Source organism: Wyeomyia smithii, chromosome 2, assembly GCF_029784165.1.
Source record: "Wyeomyia smithii strain HCP4-BCI-WySm-NY-G18 chromosome 2, ASM2978416v1, whole genome shotgun sequence".
NCBI lineage: Eukaryota > Metazoa > Arthropoda > Insecta > Diptera > Culicidae > Wyeomyia > Wyeomyia smithii.
The window spans coordinates 264,143,807-264,171,793 of record NC_073695.1 but is presented as its reverse complement, the minus strand read 5'-3'; the positions used below and the strand labels follow the sequence as shown (position 1 = coordinate 264,171,793).

The following is a 27,987-nucleotide window of genomic DNA, read 5'->3' as shown; positions in this document are numbered from 1 at the left end:
CAAACAACTGTATGAGTTGGCGTTGAATCCCTCAAAGAGTTCGCACCGGCTATAACGGCTATAACATGAATGTGTGAAAGAAAAGGTATTTTTTTTACCGTTGAGACGGTTGAGCCGGTTGAGACCGTTGAGACTTTCTTTGCGAAAACGGGAATCAAAACAAACCAACGTGCTTGTGACAGCCGGTTCTCGTGTCCTTTGCTTTTATCGCGTTATGATAACAATTGCAAGTGGTTTACTGTTAACGTAAAAGTCCAACAATCTTTACTTGAGTGCAACATTATTCAACAGCCAAAAATGTTATCACATTTGAAGTTAATTAATAAGCAACAGAGAAGACTTCGAATTTTACTAAGTTATCATGCCGTAGAAGGACGCACTCTGAAACGTTTGTTAAGTTCATCTCTGGAACCATCTGAAGTGGAGATAGAACTGAGCACCGGGTTTGTTAAACAATTAATGCTTAAATTCTAGCCCATAATTGCTCTTATATTTCAGTCGCACAGTCAACATTTCCACCGGTAAGTATGCCCGCTTTGCCGATGGATGTTCCGTGGTCAGTGTCGGAGACACTGCCGTCATGGTGACGGCCGTTGCTAAACAGAAAGCGTCTGGCGGAGCGGGTAGCTCCTTCCTGCCGTTAGTGGTGGATTATCGGCAGAAGGCAGCCGCAGCGGGTCGTATTCCTACGAACTTTTTGCGCCGTGAGCTAGGACCCTCGGAAAAGGAGATTCTTGCTGCCCGGTTGGTGGATCGTTCTGTAAGACCACTGTTTCCAGCCGATTTCCGAGCGGACACCCAGCTCGTTTGCAATATGTTGGCTATCGATGCCAGTAATCTACCGGACGTGCAAGCGATTAATGCCGCTTCGGCGGCTCTAAGTTTAAGTGATATTCCCTGGAATGGGCCTGTAGGGGCTGTTCGCGTTGGATTGGTTGATAATGAGGTAATCATCAATCCTACCCGCAAGGAACTTCAACTGTCCGCACTGGATTTGATAGTGACGGCCACGAAACAGAAATTGGTTGTTATGCTGGAAGGTCGGGGAAACGTTGTGAATGAAAATGAACTTCGGATGGCCATCAAAAAAGGCACAAAAGAATCTCAGCTAATAATCAATGGAATTGAAAAGTTGCAGAAATCTAATGGGAAACCAAAGCGAGCGCTAGAATCGCTACCTCAGCCGGAGGAAGAAATTGAGGTCGCCGTGAGGACGATGTCAGAGATGAGACTGAGAGAAATTTTCCGTGATTTCACTCACGATAAAATTAGTAGGGATCAAGCTGTAAATAATACTCGAACTGATACCATTGATAAGGTTTGGTCTAGCTACCCAAGCTGTGATCCGGCGATAATAGCGGATAGTTTTAATCGTTTTGTAAAAACTGTCTTCCGAGAAATGGTTTTCGAGGAGAATCGAAGATGCGATGGTCGAAATTTGGATGACTTGCGCAAAATATCGAGTGTCGTCAATTTGCACCGGCCACTGCACGGTTCGGCATTGTTTCAGCGGGGACAAACGCAGGTGTTCGCTACAATTGCCTTGGACTCGCCGGAAAGTGCACTTAAATTGGACCCCCTCACTTCGCTCGATACTGGTGTCAAATCGAAAAACTTTTTCCTGCACTATGATTTTCCACAGTTCGCTACGGGTGAAATTGGTAAAGTGGGTCCGGTGGGTCGTCGAGAAATTGGTCACGGTGCTTTGGCTGAGAAGGGTTTGTTGCCTATCATTCCGAACGAGCACCCATTCACGATTCGACTCACCTCGGAAGTGTTGGAATCGAACGGTTCTAGCTCAATGGCGACAGTTTGCGCTGGCTCGATGGCGCTGATGGATGCGGGTGTATCTGTGCGGGAGGCGGCAGCCGGAGTTGCAATTGGTCTGCTGACTAAGTATGAGAATGATGATACAAAACATCTGCAAGATTACCGAGTGCTAACGGACTTGTTGGGTATCGAAGATTACCTCGGCGATATGGATATGAAGGTGGCCGGCACCCGGAAGGGAATGACGGCGATTCAGGCAGATATCAAAGTGCCAGGAATTCCGCTTAAGGTAAGAATTTAAAATACTTGTTAATAGGCGAGATTTGTTTTTAAACTTTTCCTTGCAGGTTGTGATGGAATCGCTGCAGAAAGCTATGGAAGCTCGCTTCAAAATCCTTGACTTGATGGATGAAACCATCGCAGCAACGCGAAGTAACCGCAAAGACTGCTGGCCTGTAACAGATCGGCTGCAAATCGAGCCACACCAACGGGCGAAGTTGCTAGGTCCTAGCGGTATCAATCTTCGTCGGTTATATCTGGAAACGGGTGTGCAGTTGACGCAGGAAGACGACAATACGTTTCGGATATTTGCCCCCTCGGAGGCGGCGATGAATGAAGCGAAGGAACATCTGGAAAAACTGATGAAAGCGGAACGGATACCGGAGTTGGAATTCGGTGCAATCTATACTGCCAAAATAGTGGAAATTCTGGACACTGGAGTGCTGGTGACGTTGTATCCGTCGATGCCGCCGGCTTTGTTACATAATTCGCAACTGGATCAGCGAAAGGTGAGTTTGTATGCTTGTACTAAAGCGTACATGTGCTGAGACGTTCCATTCCAGATTGCTCATCCGTCCGCTCTAGGCTTTGAGGTGGGTACGGAGATTCAAGTGAAATACTTTGGGCGTGATCCAGTGTCAGGTTTTATGCGATTGTCCCGAAAAGTACTACAGGGTCCGGCCACCGCTATGATTCGTAATCTCGAGCGGCCCACAGTTACTTCCACCAGTAACGGTAATAGCAGCAGCACTGAAAATGCGACTCAAGCTGCATCCGGTAGTAATACCAATAGTAGTGCAGTCGACCCGAAGTCGTAATTTTATTTGCAGAACTTTACAGCCTACGGAATGGAAGGTGCTTTTCACTAGAAACAAATTTATGTAAATATAAACTCTATAAAGTTAGTCTAAGAATATCAAACGAATAGCACCAGCTGTTACACTGGCGGAATTTGAAAGATGTTCTCAAGTTTAGTAGTTTTCAGGAACGATGAATGCGATACCGGCCGCCACCAGTTGGGTTCGGTTCAATCCTTGCCCGATGTCAACGGCAATTTGACAAATAAGTGTGTCTCGCGAGATGTGGTTGTACAGTGGAACTGCAAACTGATCATCGCGCGTTTTGCTATCACTACTGTCGCCCAGCGTGAAATCCAGACAGAAGGGACCCGTGTAAGCTGGTCCGGATTGTTGCTGTACTCCCTGTTGAATGGTAATTTTTCCGTTGATGAGAATGCCTCCGTCGATCTGTAAATAGTAGATGTTAGAACTGATAACAGTTTTTATCAAAAGCTGCTTACCAGTAAAGGAGTCACCATAACGGCATCCTCCCGTTGTCGATTGTCGAAGTACGCGCAGAGCTTCAATTCAGTCGTAGAAACATGCAATTTTTGCGACTTGATCATCTTTATCGTAGTCATAAATCCTTCCACGTTGAACAGGTGATTAAAACTGGCTTCCTCGACTGGTTTCTCCTCAATCAAACGATTGTAAAACAGCTCAGTTTGTCTGGTTTTGAACGCAATTGCCTTCAGGTACTCTATGACTGTTTTGGGCCCGCTCCAAATGCGTCTCCACTGCAGTGGAATCTGGTTGTCACAGATGGTTGCCAGTAGGGAGCGATCGGCTCCAGAAATGGTTCCAACATCCTTTAGTGCATTCCTAATGGTGTTTAGGTTTCCGTTGATCGCTTCGTAAAGGTTACCGATGAGCGATAACTCCGAAAGAATAAAGATCATCCACGGGTTGTCGTTGCTCTTCTGACGATCGATCATTCCAGTGAGCCGTTGGGCGATTGTGCCACTCTGAAATAAGAAGATAAGTAAAATGTTTTTTTTTTGTGCTAATCAATGGCGACACGTAATTTTAATTACCATAAGCTTACTCCAAAGGTTGAAGATCGGCCTGAAGCGTTTCTCGTAGTTTTGCGCGCTAGAGCTGCTAAAGTACATTCGCCGTAGTTCCTTCAACGTATTTCTACAGAATATTATATCCCGCGAAGCGTTCGTCGATATCGGTATGCCGTAAAGAGTGGGAGAGTCCGCGTCTGGGAGTTGATCAACAGCTTTCACGTAGTCCTAGGAACAATTTTGATCTATAGAACTGTACAGGGGTGAACTAAAACGTAAACTCACCTCCAAGTGATTGGAGTTTGGAAAGCTGACGTTCATGAACATCGGCTGCCAACGGCTGGTCATGATTTTCTCGTCAAAGAACTCTCTCAACAAGTGGTCCAGCTTATCAAAATCGTTCTCGTTATCGATGCGACCACCGTAGCCAACCTTCTCGCACAGACCCTGTATAAGAGGCCACTGTATTTTGAGCGTGTTCGAACCTTCGGTGTACCGAAGAAGTTGCATGGCTGTGCGCAGATCAGAATCGCTGAAGTCGTGCCACTTGGTCCAACCTACCAAAAACAAAAATTCTCGAGTTCAGTTTCAGTTTACCGTCTGCATTTTTTCAACTTACCCTGAGGAATGTACGAACGTCTTTCCTGTAGGACTGAATGCAGCAAAAAGAGACCCACGTACATCTTTATGGACCGGTAGTCCCGCTTGCGGGTCACTGTTCCGCTGTGCTGTTCCAGCAGAAGTTTCATTTTGTACTTCAAACCCGTCGGTGGTTCGAACAAAACTTTGTTGCATTTTTTAACGAAAGTGTCATTCAAATTCTTGACCGTTTCCGATGTCAGCCATAGCCTGAACTCGGCAGTGAAATTTAGTGACTTCAAAGTTTCGTCCAGATGACGGATCCACTGCGGTACCGTGTGAATGTTTTTAATGCACACCCAACCCCCCGTATTTGCCGCTTCCTTGATCAGTTTGAGTGCCTCCAGTTCATTTCCCTTGCTGACGAAGAATTCCGCGTATTTCGAAAGACCGATCGTTCGCTTTGCGTACTCACGAATCTCTTCGGATGGATCGATACCGGAAGCGGTTATCAAGAGCAGTGGTTCTTCGGCGAAGCTTTCCTCCGCAAGAAGTTTTACGGAGGGTCGCACCGTGTAGAGAGTTTTCAGTCCGAGAATGTTCTGAACGGAACAGGTTATGGTGCGGATCAAAAGGTCTGGTCGAATGATTTGAGCCACTAGGATCGCTTGAAAGTCGGAAACTCCGGTTACCGGTGGGGTAACTTCGTCAGATTCGACATATTTTACCCAGGCGTTCACGTTGTCTAGGTTGAGCTTGGTGTAGAACTCCGGGTGTTGGTGTTTGAGGGACTGCAGCTTGGGTAGATTTTCCGGCTTGATCCAATTCGGAAGCTTCTGCTGGTCCGCCGTTTGTTCGGCGTTGGTGAAATTGAAAACAAACGATTCCCATTCCTTCTCCGGGAGCTGCTCAGGAAATGCATGTTTGCAGATGTTCAAACCCAGAATTATTTGCTCATCTTTCGGAGTGCCCCGACTTAGAAGGGAGAAAATTCTTCTGACTAGACTTTTGTACAGATCCGGTCCAGTTGAGTGCGCTTCATCATCGATAACGGCGAGAAAAATGGATGTGAATTTCGCTACGTTGATGGTGTAGAAGCGACGAATGCCCATGTAGAATCTGGCGGCTAGACTGCAAAGCTCCTTCCGTCGACTGTAGTGCTCCATTAGCTGATCGCGGATGGAGGCGAACTCTTCCAGCGACTTCTCGATGGAGCTTGCACTAGCTTTGATGCTGTTCAAAGTGTTTAATAATGGTTCATTCTTGAGAATGTCGCCCTTGGAAGCGGAGAGCTCTTGCAGTAGTTTATCCTGCAAGCTACGCTTTTCCTTCACTAGACGCCCTTCCTGCTCCAGCAGGTCGACGCGTTTTTTCTCGATTTCTGGGTTCTTGGCCAATACCCAGTTGAACGTTAGAACATCCGTCAGACCAGCTGTAGTGGTTGTAAACATGAGATTCATAAAGTAAGCCTGCAATTCGGGCCCTAGCTGAAGATGCTCGTTTTGAGTGATCAAAACTAGTTTGAAGTCGTCGTGAAGATCAATCAACTTGTTGCTGATCTGAACCATTCTTTTGTTGAAGCGGACGTGAATGCGGGTGAAGAACAGGGACAGCAACGGTGGCTCCACAGCGTTGACGTTTTTGATGATGAGAATTTTACCGAACCGTATCGCCAGCTCCAGTATGTAACCGAACCGATCCGTTGTCTGACTGGTAATCTCGAAGGTACGATTCAGATAGTTCAAATAGTTGATCAACCATTTTTGACCCAGCTCCGTGGGGTCTACCAGGAGTGGAATCGGTGTAGTACCGAACGGGAGTGTCATGAACTGGTTTAAAATGATGGCATTTTCACGGTACTGTTGATCAGCGCCCAAACCCATACTTTCCCAAATGATTTTGTCCTGGTTGGAAACCAAGTCGTCCATGTCGAATGGGCTTTCATTAGTCAGCTTAGAGGCATTCACTAGAGAGTTTCTTCGAGCTTCCAGCGAGAGATGGGACAGATATGTGACGCAGAAGGCCGTCATCAAGCTTCGTTTGTCAATGCAGGCAATCGTCTGATTCAGCTCTTCTAGTTCCTTGCTCCAGCTTACGTACTCTGAGCTTAAACTCTGAACCAAAACTTCCGCTGCATGCAGCGTCTGTTTTGCGTCCTCTAGTTTTATTTCCAGCATTGCAGCTTCTTGGGTGTAAACATTCAGCTGCTCGGACAACCCTTTCACCGTATCATTAACATTGTCCAATCCATTCGACAAGGACTTCATCTCCGACTCCGCTTTCTCCAAATTCTCACGGAGCTCATTCTGCTCGCGCTCTAACGGTTTAATACTTTGAATGACCCTAGAATACTTGACGTTCGCGATAACCCACGCTGCAAGCGGAGCGGCTGCCGCAGAAGCTCTCTTCGCATTTTTCTGCTCGTAAGAGTCTGCTTTCATCTGCAGAAGCTTCTCAACTGCTTGGCAGTTTTCCGGACTGATTCTAACCGGATCGAGCGACCGGATGTCCTCTTTGACGCCCCGTTTGGCCAGGAAAGTCTTCATACTGTTCCACGAGGTGTCCCGGATGCCCATCAGGCGAAGCACGCCTTCGAGAATATCGCGAACCGTTTCCGGAGGAGCCCTCAGCGAACGAATCTCCGAAAGGGCTTCGGTTTTGATTTGTCCCACGGCAGCGCTTGCTTCGCGCAGCACAGGCTCTACCAGGCTGAGTTCTTCTTCGATGGCTTTCTTTCGTTCCATCAGTTTGACGCTGCTCTCCTTCGTCTTGCGCTGCAGCTCGAGTAGTTCGGTTTTCTGGTCATTTGCCCCTCGCATCGTAGTCGAGATCATCTCCAGCGATTGGTTGGCGAGTTTCCGCTTCTCGGCCAAAGCTTTTTGCTTTTCCTGTGCTTCAAGCTTTAACTTTTCGACTACTTTGTGGGTTTCCGACAGTTTGTCTACGCCGCTTTGGATTTGTTGCTTGTAGAGCTCCTTTTTTGCTTTCTGGTTCCGATACACCTGCCAGTAGGTTCGGATTAGCTGTATTCGACGCTTCGGTGATCGTGACCAAGTGCTTATATCACTGTCTAAAAGGTCGTTGAAGAAAGTGGGGGTGGGAATCTTAGCGTCGGACGAATTGGTGCCTCCCATTTCGTTGAGATATCGCGTTAGACTAGAGGCAGGTGTAATTTTGTTCTCTAGAATCCAAACCACCTCCGATTTCTGGTACAGAGCGGAGTAGCTTTCGAATAGTTCGTGAATTTTCGGTGAAGAATACTCAAGCAGTATGATGAGGTGAAAATTTTGCCTCAATCGATACAGAAAGTAGGCCGACAGTGACATCTGAAAGGACTCCAGGGCGGCTTGCGCTTTTAGGGGGTTTGCCAAATTTTCCAAGTCATCTCCGAAAAAATCCGTCAGCTCCGCACCCTCCAGTATGGCTTCGCATGTTTTCATGATATCTCCGAGGTAGTCGATAAGCGAATGGTCGATGTAGAATGCCGAGGGTTCGTTTTCTAGGGCACAGTTTTGCATGGCGATTTTAAGGTCGTTGTTGAATTCGCTTATGGCGTAACCTTTGGAGGTTTGCGGTAAGACTACCTTAACGTTCAGCATTGCTGCTGCTGTGTACAGAGCCTCCAGTCGGCAGGAACCGGTTTTACCACACAAAACAAGGTTCGATTGTGGTCTGGATAGAACACGGACAACGGCTGCTACGGCATCCATAAAAGCTTCCGTTAGAGGAATGTCTATCGAGATGACTTCAGCATCTGGAAAAGAAAATCGACATTAATAGGTTGAGGTAATGTTAACTTAGCACTCTGTCTCTTACTGCACATTGAAATAATCTGCTTGATCGACTCGGTCCAGCCCTCGCTATCAACCAGTTGCAACTGAGCGTCTTTTTGACCGTCGCTGGGACCAAACACGGCACTCTGCTCCTCGCCTGGCACCATCCGAAGATTATCGCGCACAATTTCATCAAATTCCTGACGATGCTCTACGCTTACCAGTCGATCACGGAATATCCGTTTGCACTCATACAGCAGGGCCTGTCCAAAGTACTCCGCAGGGTAATGTAGAACTCCACTTATCCATCGCTCGATCATTTTGGGCGTGAAGCGGTAGTGCAGAATTTCCCCCCGTTCGAACCGTGCCTGGGTTTCGAAGTACACATTCATGACAGCGCGGACCAAATCGTTCAACCGCATCTTCACCGAATTTTTCCCCAACTGATTGTAAACAGGAAGAATCATACTCTTGACGATACTTTCCAAGTCCTGCTGGTTTGGGTAACCGAACTGAACCACGGTACAGATCGATAGGAACCTTGGTGAAAGTTGAGTTTTTCTTATGTCGGAAACCGAAGCGCACACGGTAAGTCCGGCGACGCTTATCCACTCGAGCGTTTCCGAGTAGAATCCATTTAGAGCGACGATCTGCAGTAGCAGTTCGATGACTTCGCACGTTCCCCAGCGATCCACGGAGCAGAGATCAACGTTTTTGAAGTAGAGAATAATTTTGGAGAACTTCGGCCGGTATTCTTTACCCTTCACAGTTGTTAGAACAAGGGAATTCTGTTTAAGCGTGTTTAAAATGCTACAGGTCGTCAGCTGGGAGCTACAGCTGATGGTCACGAGTTGATAGCCGTTAAACTCGCTGACGACGGTTTGTAGCAAGAGGCTCTTACCGTTTCCGCTTGGTCCTACTAGCAGAGTAATGTGGCGATTTTTGGAGCCAATTATGTGCTTCAACAGTTCCCCGTTTAGTTTCATCAACGGAGTCTTAACCAGAACATTCGTGTAGATATTTTCGCTGACGAAAGCTCCCGTAATCTCGTCAGTGCTGTAGAGATCGACCATAGCTCGGAAGCTGTTGTAGTAGTGGTACTCCGCTACGGAGCTGTCGGTTACCGTGATGTCTGCCCAAGAGAACATTTGATTCGATAGTTTATTTTTACCCTCCGCGGTAAGTACCCCATTGAGACCGCACAGCAGATCGATGCAAAATTGTTCCGTAGATTTTACACTTTCCAGCGCTGCTAGACCTGCTTCAGCTAAACTGACTAATGAGTAACCAGACGGCCGCCATTTCTGTTCCTCGATCCAATCGATGGCTCGGTAGTAATATTGGTCTAAAAATGACTTCAGCATATCCGGGTCTGCTTGCTTTGTAAGCCACGCGTTCACCACCAGTTGGTAGGGAAGATCTTCCGCATTCAAATTGATGATTCCCATACGAGATATTGTTGCGGGTGAAGCCGTTGAGAGATCGTGTGTTTCAAAGATGAAGTTAACGTTACTGCCAAACTGAATTCTCCATCCGGATGGTAGGGTGAGCAGTCGGTTGTCATCTAGCACAGAGTTCAACGCCTCGATCCACTCGGGGTCAACGTCTCCTTCGCATATGATCCACGAAGTGACCGTTCGTGGCTCGGCGTTGACGGCAACTGCCGTAGACGTGAGAACGCCATCGCTCCACTGGCGTGTGTCGGGGTCTAGTTTACCTAAAAGCTGAATTCGATTCATGGATTTTGGTGAGATAATATGTGCTCGGATCGTGCCACCCTGCGTCATCAAAGCCTCTTTCAGGACGGATATGATGGTGGTTTTACCGGATCTGGGAGGTCCTATAACGACAACTCCCATTCGCTTTCGAAGCTGAGCTGCCAACTCCAGACATTTTTCGACCTGACGATCATTCTGCTGAAAGCCAAGAACCGTGAACGCTTCCACTATCTTGGATCGCAGATCATCATCGGCGCTACTGACGACTTTGATATTTGGAAACACGTTCATCAGCAGAACATCGAACTTCTTACAGTCGAACAGCGTCAACCGTGACATCGTGTTCGATCGAATAACATTAACAGCCAGTCCCGCTTCTTCGTCGTAAGTCAGCTCACCTTGTGCGTTCGTCAACGCGGAACCACAAGCGGACAGTATAGATTTCAGCTCCCGCAGACCCCAGTCGTAGTGCCGTTGTTTCGAAAGCATCTTTCTGGACAACTCGAAAAGTTCCACGATTTGAGCCCCGAGTCGATCAGCATGTTTGAAACCCTCCACGAACAGTGTAACTCGAGCGATTTGCTGCGGACGCGGAGCTTGCATAGCAATCGGACGAAAAAGAGCCTGCAGATTCAGCGGCAGCTGCTGGCGGCCTCCGTATTCCTCACCAGCAGGATTCAACGTCACAAATACGCAGCAGTGCTTGTTGAGTGGGACGTTTTCATTGTTCAGCAGAACCTCATTTTGTTTATCCTTTAAAGCCACCTGCAAAGGCTGAATCAACATAGAAATTGCTGACAGTGTGGCTTCTTGCAGTCGATTGAACTCATCAAAACAGCCCCAAGCTCCACAACGGGCCAACCCGGACAGAATTAGTGCCATAGCGGCTGTGTCGATGTTTTCGTCGCAGTTGAATACCAGCACCAAACGACCAAGCATGGCGCCGAGTGACTTGACGCATTCCGTTTTTCCCGTTCCAGCCGGACCAAACGGATTGCCCCCGAGACCAAGCTGCATCGCTTGGGTCAAAATCAGGTAACAGTTGTGGGCCAGCGATGTGTACACCAGCTTGCTGTAGTTGCCGAGAAATTCGTAGGAATACTCGAACTCGGCGTAAACCATTTTGACGTTAACAATCCCGGTACGATCGACGTAGAACTTCAACTGCTGCAGCCAGTGCCAGTCTTGCAGGTTTGTCACGTTATGATCGCTTAGATAGTCAACGGTAGTCGTTTGGTACACTAAATCGATTAGAAGTGCTCGTAGTTTGATCTTCATCAGCGGATCGGAACTCTTATGCAGTAAAGCCGAGTACCTGGTAATATCATTCTGGATTTGGTGCTTCAAATCAGAAAGCTGCATGGCGGAGATAGCCTTTTCAGTTCGTCTCGTAAAATTAATAGAGTTTACCAAGCATATAACTTGCATCGGAAACTCACTAATGACACCCTCTTCGAAGAAGTCCTTATCCAGACATTTCTTGATCAGAAACTGTAAAGCATTTTTAATCTCCGCCACCAGAACGCTCAACCAGTCTTCAATGACGGGCGAGATCGAAATTGGATTCGTCAGCTGCAGCTGATCGCCTTCTTCACTGCAGAAAGCGACAATTCTTGAGCCGTCGTTCTCGATTACCAACCGATAGATACCAGGGAACAGCTTGCGGATGTGCTTCTGAATGATAGCTTCCTTCATCGATTGACCCAAAATCTCCAGCAGGTCGTCGTCGGAGAGAAAATAAAATCTCGAAAAAGCATTCCGTTTAGTCGTTATGAACGAGCTCAGAGCATTTTGGCAGCGTGATATTTGACTCTGGAGCGTTTCGATGATCGACAGCACGTTGTTGATCTTGTTCACCGAGACTACCTTGGGATCGTCCGCAATTTCCTTCATAATGTAACGAAAGTTTTTGTCGATACTTTTAAACACCGCTTCCTCGCGCTTCAAAGTTCCCACTCCAAATATGGGCTCCAAATAGATCCATTTCTTCTGAATCTGATTCAAATGGGAAATAACGTAGTCTAGGTTATTCAACTTCTCCTCCCATACATCGGCCTGATCGGAGAATGATTCATACGAGGTGGAGTTTTTCGCCGATTGCAGCAGAAACTGATTATCACCGATTTTGTTGAGGGTTTCCGTATAATCCTTGATCAACGAAACGATGGTCCCTTTGGAATCCGTATGTTCAATCAGTTTTAGTAACGCAGTTGCCGCCCATTGTTCCAGCTCTACGATGGCTTGCCGAATGACATGTTCGGAGGCAGCCTGCCGTACGATCGATTGAACCTCGGCAGCCTGCTGCTGCAGGTGATCGGACACTGCCAGGACATCTCCCAGACAGAGGTCGTGCTGTGATTTCGAGTCGATTTTCAACATCTGACAGAGCTTAGCCCAATGCTTCTCGACAAGGGCATCCGATTGTAGGGCGTTAAGCAGCGGCAGGGAAGACTTGTAGCGTTCGACGATCGAAGTTATGCGTGATCCAGCGACGCTGGCTGCGGTTCCGCTAAGAGATTTCTCCCATTTAGTAAGAAATTCTGTCAGAATGTGCGGCCGACGGCGATAAATGGCCCACTCTTCATTGGCGACTGTGTCGTAGTCTGTGAGGAAGTTATTGAACAGTTCCCAGGTTTTGCCTTGCTCGGAAATATCGGTTTCTAGCTTGGTGAATATAACGTTGAACTCTTCCGGGATTTTGATGTTGAATTTTTCCGTTTGTTTTCTGAAAATATTACATTCGTCAAACTTTTTGAAAAATAAAAATATTCGTGACTTACAAAAGAGTTTCTCGTTTGCCAATTATGCCCTGCCATTGTCCTTGTCGTTCGCGGAATAAGTTCATATCAGCATTTTCATTCGTCTGAAAATAAAATGCGTTGATTAGGATAAAAAAAAGAAATCTTTTTCGTTCAAACGGTCTTTGACATTGAAACGACTGAAATAAAAGTGTCGAACATGTCAACAAATTGATAAATAAGCCGAACAAAATTCAAAGGGGTAGAAAGGCTGCGTAAGCGTTACAATGTTGAAAACATATCACTCGGTTTCGTTGGGATCATCACCGCATCAATCGGGATACAGAAATTGATATCTCGATTAGGACAAAATGCAATTGAAATGGTCGCAATGCGGATATTTAAAATTGGGTACGGTTACAGGTATTGATATTCGGATAAAACATAATCGGAATGCGGTTCCTGAAATGGGTATACTCCAATCAACATCTGTTTGGCTGCATTAGTTCACGTCAGTAAGCCGACTACGAAACGGGTCGTAAATCTAACCAGCACTGCTGAACAATTGCTTACTGGGGTTACTTATTGGGGGTGGAGATAAATATCGTCTGATTAGGTCACGAACGAATTAGGTCACTAACTTCAAGTTTTCACTTCCATCATAGAAAAGTTTTTTTGTTAAAATGATGAATTGAAATATTTTCTTCTTCGTCACTTGACGATTCGAGATACGAAACCTCGTAATGCTGGAAACTTGATCTGCTGTTAGGTTTTCGACTCATTGAAAAACTTCGAGAATGGTCTTCTATCATTTTTGAAGCGATTTTTTAATATTCGCATTGGTTTTACCGCATGATACGCATGCGGATGTAGTAGTGAGTTTTATTGCGGATGTTCCACATTTACAAATGCGGATGCGGACATGCATAACATCCCTGTTATGCAACACAGAATAAACCGCAAGTTCCATGCAACGACACAACTCAGAGTAATAGTTTGATATTTAAGTTAAAAGAAATCCTATAACTATCTCAATTGAATAATTTTGAGATGCTAAAAACTGCCATTGGTGTGTCACAACAGTTACACCGGTAAATTTGTTTAATTTATCGTCATTCTTGATTGCTTTTTGCCGATGACATGCGATGATTCTAGTTCTCACACTGCAAGTAAGCAAACTATACATAATACAAGTGCCCAAACGGCTTAAAGCGAACGCGCTAAGTCCGGACAGAATCACTAATATGTATCGACATGTTCAGTAGTGCTAGAAACATGCCTGTGTGACGGTGCTTCCATCACCGACGGGAGATCCAAAATCTAGTGCTGTGGAAGATGATTTCCAATCACCAGTGCGATTTACCAGTATCCTCTGCTGGTTCATCCACTATAAAAGCAGAGATGCCTGAAACATGCTGTAGTTTCTACGGATATTTTCATCCGAAAAGTAAAAATCTTCTATATAATCAAACGGTTAGTAAACGGCTGGACATGTATCACTTCCCAAGTAACAAAATTGGTTTTATCAAAGTTTTCTAGCGCTTTTTTAGCTGTATATTGCACTACAAAACTTTGATAAAATCTACATTGTTGCTTGGGTTGAGACCCTATGGTGGTTATTAACCTCTGATCAGCCGAACTTCGTATGCTGACAGGAAAGGGGGTCGTACGAGGATGTCTTCCCATGTCAGGGGCGGCCTACAACAGCGTCTGACTCGGATCAGGCGGCTGGAGCATGAAATGATGTGCCTCGACATCTATATCTAAGCTACAGCCTCGTCGCGTCGCGATGGCCAAAAACGGGAGAACGTGTAACCCGGGCAGTAGATCCTATTGCGGACACTTCGTTTAAGTACCACATCTACTACAGTGGCAGCGTGGAAACAGAGAGAGGAGTCGGTTTCATGCTAATTGGGAAACAGATGAAGTGTGTCATTAGATGGAGGACGATCAATGACCGTATATGCGTGTTAAGGATCAAGGGCAAATTCTTTGATTACAGCACAACCAATGTGTACGCGCCGACCAATGATAAACTCGATGACGAGAAGGATGAGCTCTATGATCACTTTAGGGAGACTTGCAGTGGAGATGCAAATGCGTAGGTCCGGCAAAAAGATTTCTTCCGCCCCGTAATTGGTAGAGAAAGCTTCCACTCTACTACGAACGTCAATGGCCTGAGGCTTATTAATTTCGCTGCTGTCAAAGGTATGGCTATCTGTAGCATCTATTTTACACGCCGGAATATTCGTAAGCACACCCTGATGCACCCAAACGGGGTGGCCTGATCTGAGATCGACCGAGATCTGATCGAGATCGATGATCGGCACTTTTCAGACGTTGCAGACGTAAGGTCGTTTAGAGAACCAAACGTTGACTCGGATCACTATCTCGTGGTATCCAAGTCATGTGCAACGACAGGGAGATAAACCCAATTAAGGATAAATCAGAGGTGGCCAGGCGTCGGAGACAACATTTTACTGTGCTGTTGAACGGTGAGGAAGACAGAGGTATCGAAAGGAGCAGGATTGGCATTAAGAACGATCGACAAGCTGTGGATCTACTAACCATGAACGAAGTAAAGAAAGCAGTTAAAGAGCTGAAGAACTGTAAGGCAACTGGAAAGTCCGGCATTCCCGATGAGCTCTTCGAAGTCAGGAGTGAACAGCTGTATCGTGCCATTTATCGGATCACACTGAAACAAGGGCTGATGAAGAATTGCCCTCAGACTGGTTGGAGGGTCTCATATGCCTGATCTAAAAAAGTCACCGCCTGGACTGTAGTACCGGTCGTCGGGGTATAACTCTTTTCAATACCGTGTACAAAATTCTCTCCCGCATCCTGTTCCTTCGACTGAGGCCGTTGCAGGAAACCTTTGTTGGCGAATACCAATGTGGATCTCGACGGGGACGCTTCACCACGGACTAAGTGTTTACCTTACGACAAATCCTCAAGAAATTTCGACTTGCAGCTTTACCATCTGTTTTTAGATTTCTGGGCAGAGAATGACTCAGTTGAGAGAAATGAGTTATGGCAGATAATGCGCAAGCATGGTTTTCCAACAAAACTAATGGTGGCTGATAGAGTGCGTGGTAGACCGTCGGGTGTTGGAGCTGCGGTGGAGATAGATGGGAAACCTACTACGGATTGCTAGACTAGCACTCTATAGAACACTAATTCTCCCCGGTGGCCCTCTATGGCCATGAAGCATGTACACTAAAAAAAAGCTGATAGGCGTGCTCTTGGTGTTTTGAGCGTAGAACCTTGCGGTCAATCCTTGGCGGCAATTTGGAAAATAGGCATACAAAGCGGCGGATACAGTCAAGCGGATAAAACCCCGCACTCGTTGGATGTGTGCTGTCGACGAGGATTCCCGCGTAATAGGTGTTAGAGGCAACTGGAAGATTGCAGTTCAAGACCAAGGGATATGCTGACGTATTTTGGATTCGGTACTGGATCGATAATCGGTCTGTCGCTGCAAATATGAAATTCAGCAATCCTGTGTGGAAGGCTGCAAATGAATGAGCCGGTGTTGCAGCAAAAACCATGCGAACATATTATATTCGAAATCGATGCTTGCTGCGCACACTGGTGCAGCCCCATACGTATTCCGCCAATCGTCAACCAAGTTGGACGTGTTTGTTGTTAGCTCCTATCCACGCGCGAATTTAAATCAAATTATTGTTTTTCGCTTAGTTTTCATTTTGCTTGTTGTGTTTTTGTGTCGGTAAAAATGAATCAAATTTGCGAAGTATGCGCGAAAGACTCCGGTGCCGAAGTGTTTTGGTCGTGTGTTGGAGGGTGTAATCGAAAATTCCATGCCTCCTGTGCGGGAGTATCGTGTCCTCCCGAAGTAGTTGCTAAAAGCAGAAGTTCTCTGCGCATCGTTAAAAAAAACAAACAAGATAAACCAGCCGTAGATTTCTGCTACCGTGCTGCGATTCCTGCCAACTTTTAGTAACCGCGTCGTTTGAATTCAACACGTTGACCAAACAGCAGAACAAGCTGACGAAATTAGTTGATGAAAATACAGAGGTGATTAATCGACTTGTGACCCAACTTGAACAACCGAGCACAATTCCAGAAGCTCTAGACTGCCGTGAGATGTGACGTAGATCCAAGTGATCAGTTTTTCAGTATGGCCCAAAAACGAAAGAATTCTTCGTCACTTTTGTATGGAAATGTATGCCAACGTCACTTTGTTTTTTTGATTTTATGCAACGTATGAATAAGTATCAACGAAAAGGAAGATGCAAAAAGATAGGTCTTCGGATAATGAACAAATTGGCATGAAAAACTCAAATTCGAGAAAGTGGCACTTACGTCACTTTGTCATCTCACGACAGTAGAGGGTATCGACAAGTCACTTATACATTTAAACCAAGTGCTAACGCCAATCATCAAAGCCAACAGTGTGGCTGGTGTTATGCCAACACTCAGAAACCACCTGACGCAGCTCGTTAACATTGCTTTTTCGGAATTCAAGAACGAACTTCGGAATGAAATAACGGAATCGCTGACCAGCATAAATAACGAACTTTCTTAATTAGGACAGCTGTTTGTAGAAACAACAACCAGCTGTTCAATACAAACCAATCCGTTAGAGATAAACATTGTAGATGAGCTTAAAACTTTGTCATCCTGCATCGAAGAAATAAGTACTAAGTCAGCGAGTGTTGCCGCTCCCCCAATAGTTTCACCTGTTTCACCTTTAAGTTTGGCAACAGAACTTAATTTGGACAATGCCAATAATTCAGGATGGCGGTTTCTAGGTTCAAAAAAAGTTTGGAAAGCGGATTGGACAGATTATGTTGAACGCAAAAGGCGTCGTTTGGTATAGTTGAAGAATGCAGATGCAGCTAGAAGAAGGAGGAATCGACGACAACAGGCTTACAAAAACAATACTAACAACAACCGCAATGGTAACAATTACAACAACCGCAACAATACCAACCTCCTGAACAACAATGACAATTACAATCGCAACAATAATAACTACAATCGCTACAATAACATCTACAACAACCGCAGCAATTACAACCACCAGAACCGCAACAATAACAACTTCAATCGCAACAATAGCATCTACAACAACCGCAACATTAACAACTCCAACAACAACAAAAACAGTATCAATAATAACAACACTCAAATCCCGAATCGTTACCTCAACCTTAACAGAAATCTTAACAACAGCCGTGTGCTTCTTGCTGCAGCGAAGGATAAATTTTCTCGACCCCCACCTAATCTCCAGCATATCTCTTTTCAACGAGGCGAAGTACTTAATCCGTACCCAGCGAAAAATGAGTCTCAATCATCTTTCATGCCTACCGTTTCAACGCGCCCGCTCAACTTAACGACTCCCGCGACCTTTTCAGCTGTATCGTGTCCTTACCTTTTGGCTGGCAGCCACAACTATAACAATAACAATAAAGTTAGATCAACAAGTTTGGATGCTATTTTAAGCATTCGTGTTTTTGAAATCAGTGACACTCAGAGAAAGAAAAAATGTTTGTTTTATGCTCAAAATTTCAACAGGATAAGTGGATGTTCACAGAACATAACAGAATAAGTGGATGTTCATACTCAATCATCCTAGCAACGGGAACGAACTGGAACGAAGATATTAAAAGTGAAGTTTTCAACAGTTCCTTTAATGTGTTCAGGAGCGATCGTGATTTATCACTATCTGATAAGAAATCAGGTGGAGGAGTGCTTGTGGCTGTTGGGGTTCAGCATGATTCTGAGCAAATCATAACCCAGAAACATGCCGAATATGAAGATGTCTGGGTTAAAGTTCCGTTGAAGGGTGAAATCCATATTTTCGTATCTGTTTACTTTCCACCCCACTTTGCCAAAAAGCAATCATATGAAAAATTTTTAAGGACGGTAGAATTAGTGAATGATGAGTCCAACACTAACTCAAAAATTCATATATATGGAAATTTCAATCAAAATGATGCTGATTTTATTGTAAATTATGATAATGCATCGCTTTTACTTCCGGTAGTAGGAGAAAACGAAACTCTGCAATTTATTTTTGACGGATTTAGTCAACTTGGATTAAATTAATTGGTTAACTCAATCCGGAATGAGCAAAGCTGTTTTTTAGACTTTTTATTCACCAATTGCACGGAAGATTTTAGTGTTGACAAAGCAGAATATCCCCTATGGAAAAATGAAAAAATTCATACTGCAATTGAGTAATGATTGATACCGAGAGATCACGACCCTCTGATCATGAGCCTGAATATAATATATATAATATAGATAATATATAATATATATAATATATATAATATATATAATATATATAATATATATAAAATATATAATATATATAGTATACATAATATATATAATAAATATGACTTTTGAACTAATCAATCGTAAATTAACTATCATCGACTGGCAATCACTTCTAAAAAACGAAATAGATATGAACAAAGCGGTTGATAATTTTTTATCATTACTGTATGGTGTTTTAGACTCAACTGTACCAAAATCAAAAAAAAAGAACGGCTAGCTCAATAGATCCCATTTGGTTCACCAGAGAAATCAAAATTTAAAAAATAGGAAACAAAAAGCTCATAAAACTTACAAAAAACTTAAAGACCAAGGAAATTTGGACAAATATTTGAACATATGTGATGAACTGAATACTAAAATATCTATTGCGTATGAAAACTACAATACAAGGGTAGATAATAACATTAAATCTGACCCAAAACAGTTCTTAAAATTTGCAAACGATAAAATGAAGTCTAAAAACTTCCCATTTCGCATGCAATATGAAGACTTTGCCAGTACTGACTCAAAGTAAATCTGCAACAAGTTTGCGAGTTTTTTTCAAACCGTTTATAAAAATAGCGACGAAGTAAGGGACTTTGAGTATTTCTCGCACTTGCATGAACAAATAAATAACGTATCTATTAAGCAAATAACTGTTCAAGAAATCCTCGCAACACTAAAAGAACTGGACGCTTCAAAAGGTCCAGGTCCAGGTGGAATTCCACCCTCACTTATGGAAAATCTTGCTCCTGCCTTTGTAAAACCCTTGTTTTGGCTTTTCGACTTATCCTTTACGTCCGGACAATTACAGGTAAGAGATCTGACATCAAAAATTATCGTGGCATTGCAATAATATCATGTATTCCCAAACTTTTTGAAGCTATCGTAAACCAAAAAATATTTAATCAGGTAAAGAATCGCATAACGTGTAACCAACATGGTTTTTACAAAGGAAGTTCTACGGCTACCAACTCACTTGAATTTGTTGATTTCTCTCTTGCGTCTATGGACAGAGGCAACTTCGTGGAAACTCTATACACGGATTTTAGTAAAGCTATTGACAGAGTAGATATTTCTATGGGGTGAGATTGTGCCAAAAACACAAAGTTGACTTCAACACCTGAAAAATGAACAGTAGTGTATCTACGAATAATTCACATGAATAACATGATAAAACAGTAAATATAGGGTCGACCATAAATAACTTGGACTATTAAGGGGCTGTAGGGGGTTGAGCAGAAACTACGTTTCATATGAATTGTAGAAAAATGTAGCTATGACTGGATCAAATCGATATCTGGAATAACCAGTTATGAGAACGTGGCTTATAGACAGTCTCTATACACAAAGTGGCGTCTCCAGGTAGCTTAGAAAGAGAAAACGTTAGGACATAAGGCCTGAGAAGACTTTTCGTTTCAATTATTATATGTCATTCACCACTTTGGATTGGAGATCTCAAAACCTCTGGAAACGTACCCATAACCAGTGGTTAAAATTATCATTTGAGTTTCATAACAATGAAACTCTGCAACTTCTGCACGTAGTTGATATATGTTGCCATGATCATCGGTTTCACTACCTGTTAAACTATATAAACAAAATTGTTCATCGTTACTCGGCGTCTCAAAGTGAACATACAACATGAGAGATATCGAAACGGAAGATTTCGGCTCGGTTCATTCATCAATTCAAACTTAGCAACCGGGAGAGTGAAACTCAAAGATGAAAAAATCAATTTCGCTTGGCGGTGCTGACTTTTTTCGAAGTGTTTTTAAGAAATATTTATTCCGTTTCTAAAAAAAAAACCTAAAATGAGTGGTAATAGAGGAAGCTTTTCTTGTGATAATGGTGACATCAGAACAAGAAAGCGTAGTGCAGGTATGTTTACTGGTTACAAGTTTTGAACGATGCAAAAAAGTGCTTGACATTAAAACCCGTGTTTTAGAAAAGCGTACGTTACAGGACATATTGTAAAAGAAACGCTGGAAAACATTCTTCTGGCGAAGCTGAATCGGGAGGTGTTCGAACGGATCCTACAAACGCACGGTTGGAAGGACAATGTTGTAACTGAGTAAGTGATAATAAACAATTTTAATTATTTGAGAAATCACTAATTTTATCCACTCTTCCTGTTTTTTTATTTTTCAGATAATCTGTCCAAACCAGTCTACCGTTCCATGTTACGTTTGTTTCTATATGAAAAGAAATTTTTAAATTATATAAAACTTATGAAATATCCTCTAGTGAATAGCTCCACAAGTATATTATCACCTGACACACATTACTAAAATAATAATCAGAACGACTTTACTGATAACAAAATGTTATTTGCTGTAAATATCGAAAGAAAATTGTCCAAGTCTTCGATGCATGCATTTCTTATATTGAAAGGCAGCCTGAATATTTTGGAACACCAATGGTTTTCAATAGATTGAGTTTCATTTAAACTTGTAATTGTGATATATGGTAAAACTTAAATAAGAAATATCGTTTATGAAAAATAACGTAATGACTTAGTTGATGAATTTCAATAAATATTATAAATTATAATGGTATGATCGCTGCTGTGCTTTTATATGTTTAGAGCTGATGTAAGACAGTCGGTTGCAGATCATACGAGCGAATCACGTTACAGGAGAGACTGTCAGTAGGATCATAGCACTAGCCTTGTAAATTGTCTTGTATATATAAGGGTTGGTTGAAAGACTGTGTCAAAAAAAGTTCAAGTTCCGACAGTGGAATGCTCTTCGGAATAAACCAGTGCAGAAAACATTTTTCTTGAAAACATCATTTAATAATCATAATAATGCCTGCATTCAATCATTAATATTCATCTGTTTTTATTCAGTTGTCTATTTGCGATTCATTTATATATGAATGTCTATCAAGCAGTTGACATTGCCTATTGCATCTAAGTTCAACGCAATTCTAACATTCAGTACAAGTTACGAATAGTAGTATTCAATCTCAGTTCTGTGAAGGTGAAAATGATTTTCAGTTTCGACATCATACAAACGACAGTGAACTTTGACTAAGGAATGAATACCAACAAATGTGTTCATCGAAAATCAATAGTTTGATCTGTCTAGAGACCGTTGTCATGTTACAATTTATTTTTGTGTACAGAAGAGATATTTGACGTAGAGGTTGCCTTGATATCAGTCTGTTTGAGTTTCTAGGTGGTGATTTTTTTCAGCACTGCCCATAACCCTCCTTCCTCGCTGAAAAAGTCGTCAGTTAATATAGAATCGGTGTACAAAATTTTGTTACATTCCATAAGTAATATCAGTCAGTGTAAATTTCCATCTAACAGTTGTTGGCTTACTGTTCTCAAGTTTTTAGTCATTATTTCAAATAATACCTTTGCTAGACAACACACCCTATGTAAACAATACAAGTGTTTTGGTATATACTGATATAATTTTGTCGTAAATATGAATTCCGTACATTGTACCGTTCATCATAAAAACTTTGTTACCTATGTTAGACTTATTTTAGAATACTGTAGTGTTGAAATGAAATTCAAATGAATTCCAACCCAGTTTTCTTAGTGCATATAACAAAAACTGTTTTTGTACGGATTCGATTCTATTGGAATGGACGTCTTGATAAGGCGACCATTATCAAGACGTCCATTCCAATAGAATCGAATCCGTACAAAAACAGTTTTTGTTATATGCACTAAGAAAACTGGGTTGGAATTCATTTCCATTCCCTTGTTATGAATCGCGTTGCATGCTTATTAATATAGAAACGCTTGAAAAAAGAAGAGAAATTGCTTCGGTAACTCTTGTCAACGATTTAGTTTCACAACGCATAAGTTCGGAAAATTTGGTTGGAAAAATTTTTGTATTAAATTCTTATAGAACAGAATATGCCATGGCCGGGCCAGTTAATAGTATGATGAGTCTTTTCAATAAATATCGTGAAGTTATTGATTTAACGATGTCACGAAATGCTCTTAGAAAAATTTTGAACACTAGAATTACATAACTATATTTGTGATGTTAGCAATAGTTTTCAAGATGTAGTCTACTATGATTGACGGAAAAAAATAAATAAATGTTGGATTCGAAATTGATATTCTGCAGAAACTAGAATGCCAACAGACCAAAAATCAAGAGGTAGGAGAAGTTAGAAAAAAATTTTCAATCATCTTTACCACCCTACAAAATGCAGGTTTATTCAAATAGGCTACTATGGGTGAAATCTCTCCAATACAAGTCAGAATTAGGAAAAAAACACCATGAACACAATGTTTTATACACAAAAACATAGTTTTTGTAAGTGATTTACCCGTGAGTACTATCACTATATTCTTCTCAAATTTGAAGATTTTGAGTGACAGCTATTTAACTTTAGCCGCCGCTTCAAAAGTTGTTTTATCGTATTAACTATGCGTTGCGGCAGCTTTCTTATCGACAGCACATTTTCACAAATTCGTGAAACGCACAGCCGAATATCCAGCGGCATTGAAACCATGCAAGATGTACGTTGGTATGTTGGTCACAGCTTAGGAAGAAACTTTGATTCAACTGATACCCATAAAATGGAAAGAAGCTGTCGTGAAACTCCTTTACGTTGAAGAAGATTCGGAAGATGATGAATAAACGCTTCTATAATCTGTTTGAATTGATCCATGTTTGTCATATTTCACGAATCATGATTAATACGTTAAGAATGAAGAAGAAATTCACTTTAAAAATTGAGTGGTCTATATCTAGTAATCTAGTCCAGTAATCTAGAGTAATACATGTTGTACATAAATCTATGAGGAATCCAGTGAAGCAATTTATTTGAAAACACCAAACCTCTGTGACTTAATTCAAGATGTTGATAATTACTTCTTTAATATAAATATTTAAAGATGAAAAAGACACTAGATCAAAACATGATATGCAATATGGTAAATCGTATACAGTTACTCAAGACCTTTAATACCTGATCTTAAAAAGCTTTTTTTTAACATGAACTAGGTTTCTTTGCGGAACAAAACGATCTATATCAGTATGACTGATCTAGACCAAACATGCTTTGTGAAAAGATAGATCACAATCATTCGAAAACTTTGTCAAAGACATCAATTTACTATGACTAGAATTTGAGAAGTTATGGGGTTTTGTCCATCAATGTTCATGATCCGCCCCAGTGTGCTGCATAGCGACTTTTTGGAGCTGTGCTTGCTACTGGTTGATCCACTTATCAGTGAATCAACCTCTTGCAATAGTGATCGGATAGACAATCAGACTAAATTTGTGTCTGCTATTTTTATACTTGGCTATTGAGAGTTATACTTTCGGTGGCGTCTTAACAATTTTAATTAGACTGAAATTTGTTCGAAATATACGTTTAACATGGATCAACATTTTTCAATACTACGCAATCGCAATGCTGTAAGAATAAAGGATATCCGTTGGAAACGGGCTGAGTTTTAGGCATTTGAAAGTGGAGGAATTTCGTGACACTCTTGATGTTTTTCGATTTGCTCTTCTTTGTTGCCGTAAGACGTAATTCTACGTCAAAATATCAAAATTTCACTCTTACCTCTAAATCCCGTATCGTTGACTCCCACCGTATAGAGAACTTCTCCGCCTCCTCGTTCAGCTCGTTGATCTGGCGCAAAATATTTTCCTTGATAATGTCCAGCCTACCCTGCAGCAGTGTCTGATGGTTCTCGATCAATGGTTGCAGCTGATTCCACTGCAACAGTACGCCGTTGAGGGCCGAAAGTCTTTCCTTGCACCATCCAGCCAGGCAGCTGTCCTTGCCCTGCAGCGACTTTACCAAATCGGTCATCTTGGGTAAATCACTGACGATCTTCTCGTACTTCGCGCTGGACTCCGATATGCCCCATTCGTCCTGGGGGATGTTTTGCAGCACCTGGAAGGAGTACGTCAGATACTCCTGCACAGTCGAGATATTATCCAAGATAGAAGTCCGTAGACTGTTTGCCAGCGCTTCCCAATAGCGTCTACTCAGACCGTCTAAATCGGAACAAAGTGGAGCGTAGTTTACGATCAAACAATCGATCTCTTTTTCGCTTTGTTGTATTCGCGCTATCTGCTGGCTGAATTTTTTACACGCTCTGAAATTGTTGTCCCAGTGTTGCCAAGTCGTACAGTGGACCGTACAGAGTTGCTCCATGTCCGTCATACCGATCGAGACCCAGGGCAACCAGCTGTCACGGAACTCGATCAGCTGCCGAAAAACGATTTGTGCCTTTTCGTACAGGACAGAGAAGCTGGCAGCATTCCGTACGATCATGGTTTTGAAAATGACCGAGCTTTGCTCGGAAAGTCCTTTGAATCCTAGTGGTTTTTCGATGAACCGACGCAGCTGGGAGTAGTATTTGGATTTGATTTCCTCTAGCGTGGGGCGAAATTGGATTTGCTGCTGGCGAAACACCAGATCGACGTGAATGTCCGGTAGCTTTTGATGGACGTTTATCAACCCGGCGACGTATTGATATTCCAGCACTTTGTACAATTGGTGATCCCAATGCAGTTTGAATGGGTTTAGGTTAGTGTATCCTTGCTTTTCCAGGTTGAAAATGATTTCACGGAGATTTCGCATTTCATCCTTCCAAATGTTACTCTGTCGAATCAAATCGGTGTTCATCAGTTTGAGGATGGATTTCTTGGCTTGGTCGTGGTAAGCGGTCAACTGAAAGTTGTCTTTTGAAAGTCGTTTGACGGCTTCCTGCAGACTGTTGATGTACCGCTCAACGGAGTCTTCGTCGTTCCACGAAACGGATTCGCTTTTCACCAGCTTGGAAAATTCCATCGCATTTTTCAGCATAATTGGTCTTTGACAGGGGATCATTCTGTCACCGATCGTGTTGTGGAACAGGGCGATCTGCTGTAGTCTTCTAGCATACGAGATGAACTTCATCGAGTGTGCTATGCTCTTCTGAATTTCTGGGTTGAGCTTCAATCCCAGATTCTGCAGATGACGAGCCTCGTCGTAGAAGGTTACAATTTTCGGCCCGAATGTGACCTGCATCAGTTGGCGCTCGGTTTTGTCGAAGATTACGACCGGTAGGTTTTCCCGTAAGCTATAAAATAACAGATTGAAAAGTTGTTTAGATTAGACTTAAGTGGAGCTTACCTCAACTCGCCGTCGCGAATCGCTGCCAAAGAGTTTTCAGTCCAACTTTCGAAGCCGGCATGAATCATCGCTTGGATTTCCTCCCTAAAGGAAGAAATTTTCTTCAACATTTCTTCGAAGCCGTTTCGATCGCGTAAAACAGTTTGCCCGACCCCTTCCAGGTGTATAATCTGTGCTTCCACCGCGCGATACCAACGGGTCTCGGACACAATCGGCGTCACATCTCCCTCCGTATGATTCGCGGTGGTTAGCATTTCTCTCAGGTCATGAATGATTGTCGGAACGGTCTGGTATAGTTGTTCGCGTTCTACCGTCAGTTGCTCGAGAATGTAGGGCCGGTTGAAAATCTCCTTGAAACGATTGAACACGTGGATCATTTGACGCGAATTGCCGATACTTTCGTGTATGTGTCGCTTCAATAGGGTGACCACATTTTCGTCCACTTTGGCGAGGCTTATCTCCATGCGGGACTTGGCCAGCTCCCAGCGTTTATTGCCTAGCGGTGTCAGATCGTAGATGTTGATGTCTGGGAAAAAAATTCGTTGAATAAATTTTAAGGTTAGGTGCTATCTAGTTACCTCTGAAAGGTCCAATAATGTCACTGACGTGGAAGGAGAAATCATCATTATCGTGAAACAATGCAAAGAGCAGGTCTTTACACTTTTTGATCGCTAAAATCTGCAGGAACAAATGTTATTACGAGCTTTGGTAAAGTCTTGCATAAATCTACCTCTGAATAGCGGGTGCGAAATTTATTCAACTGCTTCGAGTTGTAAGGTTCTCCTATCCATGCATGTTGCTCGTAGTTGGGCCAAAAAAGTCGCGTCAAACTGTCAAACGTTTGATACCACGTTTCCAGTGTTGATTTCACGTGATTGATCGCCTCATCCAGAAAGATGGATCCTTCGTCCCAAATATCTTGCTCAGTGAGATATTCGGTGCATGTGTTTACTACGTGGGTGGCTAAAAAGGGTTTTGTTTTAGTTTTGCCGTCCATCGAAGGTTTTTCCATTTACTCACATATCAGATCAAAAATACTACACATCCTGTTTTGCGGGTAGTGGTTTGGTAACCGCCAGATTTCATCCAGATGACTTTGGCAAACGTCGATGAAGTCATCGAGTTGGGTAAGATTTGCTGGTGGACTGTCTCTGAAATGATTAGATAAGTTGAGCATCCCAACCTCGCGATCCTCAAAAGATCTTACTTCAATTCACTGTTGATCTTCTCCAATATGGCAGCAAAGGATTTAGCCGCTTCACGATCCGCTTTTGTCGGAAGGGTTCGCGTCTTCTGGATCCAGAAATTAATTTCGTCTTGAACAGACAGAATGCCGGATTCAGTTAATCCTAACGATAAACCCAAGTTGGAGTGTAGATTCTGCAGAATCGTCTTCACTTCTGTTGAGTATTCGGACTTCTTCAGAATGTAGGGAGAGAAAACACGCTGCAGCGAGTTGTAGATCGATTTGGCGAGACCACCTTCCAGTGTAAGCATTCCGATTTTCGGTCTCGTGTCGGGACTGTGATAGGCCAGGTTGGGAATTTTGTAAAAAAGCAAGCAGTACTGTTCCTCAACGGGAACCGCATTTTGAAACAGAATTTCACCGTCCAATGAGACGGCGGCCAGTATCGTTACATCGTCGTTCTCCAGAAAGTCCCGGATTACCTCCGCATGCTCGACACTGCTGGCGCCGAAGAACTGAACTGCAACCGAATAGACAACGTATGGTGGAACTCTAAAACACTATCGAGTCAAAGTATTATTTTACCTGCCGTGTCATGAATAAATTTGTACCGATCAGTCATTTTTTCATCTTTTATTTTTAATTTTCAACTAAGAACTAACTTTTTAAATAAATCAAGTGAGCAGTGAAAAAAGAT

General features: G+C 43.0%; 2 protein-coding genes across 2 annotated transcripts; one reads left to right on the top strand and one right to left on the bottom strand.

Moving 5' to 3' along the window:
• The first annotated feature begins 32 nt into the window (after positions 1 to 32).
• LOC129724068 (polyribonucleotide nucleotidyltransferase 1, mitochondrial) lies at positions 33 to 2,967 on the top strand. Its single transcript, XM_055678669.1, has 4 exons — positions 33 to 443; positions 499 to 2,059; positions 2,118 to 2,558; positions 2,613 to 2,967. The coding sequence occupies exons 1-4, from the start codon at positions 70 to 72 to the stop codon at positions 2,865 to 2,867; spliced, it is 2,631 nt and encodes an 876-aa protein (XP_055534644.1). The 5' UTR covers positions 33 to 69; the 3' UTR covers positions 2,868 to 2,967.
• Positions 2,898 to 27,966, bottom strand: LOC129724067 (cytoplasmic dynein 2 heavy chain 1). The gene is made up of 14 exons (XM_055678668.1): positions 27,876 to 27,966; positions 27,312 to 27,810; positions 27,125 to 27,255; positions 26,835 to 27,067; positions 26,683 to 26,782; positions 26,105 to 26,630; positions 24,542 to 26,051; positions 12,749 to 12,831; positions 8,294 to 12,693; positions 4,518 to 8,231; positions 4,184 to 4,455; positions 3,923 to 4,126; positions 3,350 to 3,853; positions 2,898 to 3,296 (listed from the first exon to the last, which is right to left on the bottom strand). The coding sequence occupies exons 1-14, from the start codon at positions 27,910 to 27,912 to the stop codon at positions 3,021 to 3,023; spliced, it is 12,489 nt and encodes a 4,162-aa protein (XP_055534643.1). The 5' UTR covers positions 27,913 to 27,966; the 3' UTR covers positions 2,898 to 3,020.
• Between the last annotated feature and the right edge of the window lie 21 nt (positions 27,967 to 27,987).

Excerpts from the sequence above, each read along its gene's own strand:
- LOC129724068 (XM_055678669.1), top strand. The coding sequence starts at position 70 with ATGTGTGAAAGAAAAGGTATTTTTTTTACCGTTGAGACGGTTGAGCCG. Across the intron at positions 444-498 it reads GAGATAGAACTGAGCACCGG|TCGCACAGTCAACATTTCCA; the intron begins GTTTGTTAAACA and ends CTTATATTTCAG. Across the intron at positions 2,559-2,612 it reads CGCAACTGGATCAGCGAAAG|ATTGCTCATCCGTCCGCTCT; the intron begins GTGAGTTTGTAT and ends GTTCCATTCCAG.
- LOC129724067 (XM_055678668.1), bottom strand. The coding sequence starts at position 27,912 with ATGACTGATCGGTACAAATTTATTCATGACACGGCAG. Across the intron at positions 26,631-26,682 it reads CATTATTGGACCTTTCAGAG|ACATCAACATCTACGATCTG; the intron begins GTAACTAGATAG and ends TTTTTTTCCCAG. Across the intron at positions 3,854-3,922 it reads ACCTTTGGAGTAAGCTTATG|AGTGGCACAATCGCCCAACG; the intron begins GTAATTAAAATT and ends TTCTTATTTCAG.